Source organism: Penaeus chinensis, chromosome 20 (genome assembly GCF_019202785.1).
Source record: "Penaeus chinensis breed Huanghai No. 1 chromosome 20, ASM1920278v2, whole genome shotgun sequence".
Lineage (NCBI taxonomy): Eukaryota > Metazoa > Arthropoda > Malacostraca > Decapoda > Penaeidae > Penaeus > Penaeus chinensis.
In genome coordinates this window covers 18,136,248-18,142,555 of record NC_061838.1, presented here as the reverse complement: position 1 = coordinate 18,142,555, position 6,308 = coordinate 18,136,248, and the positions used below count along the sequence as shown (strand labels likewise).

Sequence of the window (6,308 nt, the reverse complement as noted above, 5' to 3'; positions counted from 1 at the left end):
CTCTCTCTCTCTCTTTCGCTCTCTCTCTCACTCGCGCTTTCGACCTTTCCCTGTCTGCTTCATTTTACATCAGTCTTGCATTCCTTACCCTTTCGTTCATGTTATTTCGGTCTCTGTTTCTCTCCCTCTCTTCTCTGATTTTCTCTTCTCCCTTCTTCACTCCTTTCATTTCATCTCTTGTCTTTTCTCTGCTCTGTCCTTACATTGTCTTATCTATTCTCTTGTCTCCTTATCTCTTCTATCCACTTTCTCATTCGGAAGAGGAAAGTAGAATGACAAGGGTAAAAAAAGACAGACGAAAGTTACGAAACAGAAGGAAAGTGAACAGAAAGAGAGGGAGAAAGCGAAAGAGAGGCAGAGAGAAACAGTGGAAAATCAAGAGAAACAGAGAAACACAGACAGACAAACCGAGGAGGAGAGCGAGTTAGAGAGACGAGCCAAACAGACAAGGACACACGAACAGACGAACAACCACAGACACGAAGAGCCAGAGGAACAAGCAGGAGAGGAGAGGGAAAGCGACACCTTTATAATTGTCACATACATCTCAGCGAAAGTTAATCGGCCTCAATTAGCGAGCCCCGGCGACCTGGGAGCGAAGATACGAACATATGAAATAACTATTACAGAATGGAAGGAATGGGTGGACTAGGGGAGATATTGCAGTGTGTTAGTTTTAAAGGTGAAAGGGAATGGGGAGAGATAAGGAGAGAGAGAGAGAGAGAGAGAGAGAGAGAGAGAGAGAGAGAGAGAGAGAGAGAGAGAGAGAGAGAGAGAGAGAGAGAGAGAGAGAGTGAGAGAGAAAGAGAGAGAGGGGGGGAGTGGGGGGGGGATTTGTAAAGATTACTACAAGGAGCAAAATAAGAGAAAGGAAAGGGGAAGGATACAAGAGAAATGTTAAGCGATTTCATATCTGCATTTTTTTTCCCTTCCTTCCTCTCTCTCTCCCTCTCTCTCTCTCTCTCTCTCTCTCTCTCTCTCTCTCTCTCTCTCTCTCTCTCTCTCTCTCTCTCTCTCTCTCTCTCTCCCTCTCTCTCTCTCTCTCTCTCTCTCTCTCTCTCTCTCTCTCTCTCTCTCTCTCTCTCTCTCTCTCTCTCTCTCTCTTTCTCTCTCTCTCTCTCTCTCTCTCTCTCTCTCTCTCTCTCTCTCTCTCTCTCTCTCTCTCTCTCTCTCTCTCTCTCTCTCTTTCTCTTTCTCTCTCTCTCTCTCTTTCTTTCGCTTTCGCTCTCCCTCCATCTAACTCTCCCTCGTACCTATCTGCTTCCCTCTTCATTGCATTAATCAATTAGATATCATTTCATTTGCAATCTCTTTCCACATAAAGGCGACATTAATTACCATCAGACTTCAGGGTGACTCTGTACAACGTATATAACAAAAATATTATTATGCTCGTTCAAAATTCACCAAGAAATCAAAGGAGAATAATGGATTCGTGGTTAGATTTTCCGCATCAATTCTTAGCCTCATCCATCGTCATCATCATCGTGATCATCATCATCATCTATCATCCTTCTCCATCACCATCATCATCATCACCAACATCATTATCATCCTCATCATCATCCACATTGTCCTTCGTAATTATACATCATTATCAAGTAACTGACTCCTGATTTATACTAATGACTATGGTAATTTAATATTATTTAAGTAACTGCCGCAGCGTGTTTGACTAGAGCACACTCAACGGGTGTTCGCTTGGGACGTGCTAATCGGGCTACAGGAAACGGAATGTCAGAGATAACGTATATAAATCAAGTCTACAAATACCCAATGAACAGCCGAATGACCAAAAAAAAAGAAAAAAAAAATCAATTTGAAAAAAAATAACTTGTGATTTTATTTTTATCTCTATCTTTCTATCTTTCTTACGTTTTTTTATTATTATTTTATTCTTTCTGATATTCCGTCCCTTAGGCCTACTTGTAGCAACGCTGTCCATTCGCGAGGCACCGAAATAATCAAAATGAAACTTACACTTTTAGAAAAACTCGTAGAAAGCTCTCTAGGCCTACAATCAAATATAGTCTATCCTTTGGCTTGTTATGTAGATTCGAAAAATACTTAGAGCTACTTCAAATATCGGTTGCCTTTGGCCTAAACCTACAAAGACAAGCAAACGCATCTTGAGTATTTTTTTTCTTCAAAATTGCGTCATAGTGGAATGTTTTTTGGTATGGAATGTTTTAATTAACTTTTCTTTACAATTACGTACTTATGGATTAAAAGATAACTTTTTTTTGAATGGGGTGGGAGGGAGGGGGAGGGGGAAAAAGGTTATCATTATTATTAACTTTAAATAATCTATACAAAGTTTTTTTGTTTTGTTTTGTTTATATATATACATGCAGGAAAATTGCTTTTTATGACCCTTTGGTCGTTGACTTCAAGTTCGTTGTCTGTGAAACGTTGTTCACGCCCTTTTAAAATACCGTGAAAGAGGGCGTGTCTATTAGAAATGGGGTAAAATAACCGTAATAGTAACAATAAATAGGTAATAAATATTCATTCATCCTACAACTACGAGAACTGTGACGTTAGGGGAGCTCCTTTGCTTGACCCGGTGGCTAGAGCGTATTGAAATGTGGATTTTTGTCCGTAGAGTTTCTTGCATGAACGCCCTTCCAGTTTGCCCTCTGAAAATCTCACACCAGACGCGGAAAAAAATGTTTTGATCTTTCGATATATACATACACATATTATGTGTATGTATATATATTTTTCTAATCACTTACATATATATAACGCTTTGTTATAGTTACACACGACATCTTTATCCCTATATCTTGGACAGTTGAATAAAGATGTCTTGGTTCATATTTTTTTTCCTATTTTGTTTTTTTTAGTTTTTCTTAACAATATCAAATTTAACAAATAAGTTTCTTTTGATTACAAGGCGACGCCGCACACACAACAGAAACGCCGACAAAGACAGTGTGAATCAAACCTGAGATCTGGCCGCTTCGAGCCGCGCCGAGAGCTCGCTTGAGAACTCGAGCGGACGAAGTGACGTAGCTTTTTCTTTCCGTTGCGACGCTCCTCCGAGACCAACTCGTGTGACGTATGGAAAAGTGACCTCGTTTCTCCTCCTTTTGTGTTGACCTTTGTGACCTTCTTTGACCTTTGACCTGCGACAAGGACGAGCCCACGGATGTCTTGAGATTTTTGCTTCCTTCTCTCTCTCTCTCTCTTTCTCTCTCTCTTCTTGGCTGTCTCCCTTGAGGTGTGAAGGTGCGGGAATTGGGGAGAGGAGGACTTGGGCGATAGGGGTGGGGGCGTGGGCGTGGGGGAGACGTGGGCGGCGGTGGCAGCAAGGCGGTGGTAGCGACTGATGGGCGTGCAAGAGTGTTCCTGTTGCACCTTGTGTTTTGCCGTCGTTGTTTCTTCCCTGTTCCTTCATCTTCCCGCGCGGAACACTCCTTGCTTTCCCCGGTTCGTCGTCCTGTTCCTCTCTCTGTCGCGTCCTTCCTTCAGCTTGCTCTGTTCCTTCTCGGTTCTCTTGGGTCGGGACGGTGGGTTTGTACGGTTCAGGCGGTGAGCGGGATGGAGCGGAGGCTGCGCGGAGAGAAGCTAAGGCGGCTCTGGCGTGGAGGGCGGGAGAGGCATGTCCTTGAAGCACGCGGACTCGTAGTGCTTGTTGAGGTACGACTTGAGGGCGAAGGACTTGTTGCAGCGCTTGCACCGGAAGTTCTTGAGCTGGGAGTGCGTCTGCATGTGCGCGCGCAGGTTGGATCGGTCGGCGAAGGACTTGCCGCAGTGCGCGCAGCCGAAGGGCTTCTCGCCCGTGTGCGAGCGCATGTGGCCCTGCAGGAGCCAGGGGCGCGAGAAGGCCTTGCCGCACACGCCGCAGCGGTGCGTCAGGTTATGCGTCAGCACGTGCATGGCGAGCGCCGGCATGCTGACGTAGGCCTTGCCGCACACGTGGCAGCGGCGCGCGTTGCCGGAGTCCAGGTCACGGTGCGTCTGCTTGTGGCGCGACAGGTTCGACGACGTGGCGTAGTGCTTGCCGCACTCCGAGCACGTGTAGCGCTGCTTCTCGCCGGGGTCGACGCCGCGCCGCTTGCTGCGCCCGTCGCTCACGAAGAACGCCTCGTACGTGTAGGCCACCGTGCACGGCTTCTTGCCGTCGGCGTCCTCGTCGTGCTGCTCGGGCGCCCCGCTGGGCTCGCCGCCGACGCCGCCGCCGCCGCCGACGCCACCGCCGCTGTCGCCGGGGCTGCCGTGCAGGTGGTAGGCGGGCGGCGGCGCGGGCGGCGGGGAGTGCGGCGAGTGCGGGGGCGCGTGGGGGAGAGGGTGCGGGTGCGGGAGCGCGTGGTGGTACTCGAGGGCCGCGTGCGGCGCGTGCGGCGAGGGCGGCGTGTGCGGGGGCGAGTACTCGGCCACGCGGGCGGTGGACAGGTCGAGTATGGCGTGGGCGGTGCTGAGGTCCTCGGGCGGGCGGTCGTAGAGCGCGGGCGGCCGCGTGGTGAGGTTGATGGGCTCCTCGGGCGGTTCGGGCCGCACGTCGTACTGCGGGCACAGCGGCGCCAGCGACACCAGGCCGCCCGGAGACAGCCCGCCCAGGCTCTCCGTGGGCGTCAGGGCCCGGCCGTGGGCGTCGGGCGAGGGCGTCAGAGGGAGGGCGACGGGCCCGGGGGGGCTGTAGCCGCGTCCGTCCCCATACCCTGTGGGAGGGAGAGAAACGTATTTAGTTTGGTGACGGCAGATTTAACGACAATAAAGTAGCTGCAACAACTGTGATAAAAGTAACAATGATAATGATGATAATAGTGATAATAATATAAAACAACAATACACGTACTAGTAAGAGAAATGGAAACCACCAAACAAACAAAGGCGAGAAGACAAAAGAAAGGTTTAGGAAAAACAGAGACGCTGAACGCAATCCCCTCCCCCCTCTCTCCCTCTCTCTCTCTCTCTCTCTCTCTCTCTCTCTCTCTCTCTCTCTCTCTCTCTCTCTCTCTCTCTCTCTCTCTCTCTCTCTCTCTCTCTCTCTCTCTCTTATTCGTCCCTGCCCTGGAGTGGGACTTGAAGCTGGAGTGTAACACAAGTTCGACCAGAGGAGGCTAAGTAGGAGGGGGTATTGTGGGGGAAGAAGAGGGAATGGAGGAGAAAAGAAAGAAAGAAGGAGAGAGGAGGATCAGGAACAGAAGAGCAGGGGATAATGATAATAACAATATGAAAAATGAAAATATGAATATTCAAAATAACAAATTTAGTTAATGATAATAATAATAAAAAGTAAAGGTGATGATGATAGGGGTAGTAGTAGTAGTAGTAGTAGTAGTAGTAGTAGTAGTAGTTGTAGTAATAGTAATAGTAATAGCAATAGTAACAGTAATAGTAATAGTAATAGTAATAGTAATAGTAATAGTAAAAGTAATAGTAATAATAATAGTAATAGTAATAATAATAATAATAATAATAATAATAATAATAATAATAATGATAATAATAATTATAATAATAATAATAATAATAATAATAATAATAATAATAATAATAATGATAATGATAATGACAATGATAATAATAATGATAATTATATTAATAATAAAACCAATAGTAACAGTAATAACACAAGAAGAAGAGAAGAGGCCAGAGAAAAGGAAGAAGTAAAAACTGAGTAAAGGAGGTGGAAGCAGATAGAATAGGAAGAAAAAGATGAATTATTAAAACCCACATCAGCCTCCGCTTAAGAAAACATCGCGAAAATATCTTTCTGGCAACTGTAATCAAAGTTATCTTCTATTTCTTGACTAAATATAATTTATGAAAGACGCATAATCATTAATACTTAATTCCACTTAGAAAACGAACAGCGGAACTAAATCCCAGCCTTAATAAAAATTTATTCATGTATGCATACCGTTTCTCGCTTGCGTCGACCATTTTCTGTATCCATTCATAATTCTATTGTCATTTTCTTGAATACGTTCTAGATCAGCAAAGTCGTATAAGCGACCTAAATGAGTTGCTTAATCGACAATAATTCTCTTTTTACGTTCTTACTTTTTCTCTCTTTAATTCTTTTCTTTATCGTCAATCACGGACAAAGACACGCAGAGAAAGAGACGGTGGATCGTTATCTCGGTCTGTCTCAATGCGGTGATAACGATAAAGTTACGTTATCGTCGCAAAATGTCCGTTTTAGAACACGATTATCCTTTACGGTGTTACTGTCTTGGAGGTTCTCGTAATTACACATTTGTCTGTTTTACTGTCTGCTATTATTGCGTTAGTGAAATTTTAATGAAACACGTCACATCGTTAAGAACAGACTCACTCGTGCATATCACGTACAC

At 45.4% G+C, this 6,308-nt stretch overlaps 1 protein-coding gene across 1 annotated transcript in view; it reads right to left on the bottom strand.

The window, feature by feature from the left end:
- Positions 1–3,445: 3,445 nt before the first annotated feature.
- LOC125035923 (transcriptional repressor scratch 2-like) overlaps positions 3,446–6,308 on the bottom strand; it is a 5,202-nt gene continuing 2,339 nt past the window's right edge. The window contains 1 exon segment of the mRNA XM_047628235.1: positions 3,446–4,667. Coding sequence (XP_047484191.1) covers positions 3,574–4,667 — 1,094 coding nt within the window. The 3' untranslated portion in view covers positions 3,446–3,573.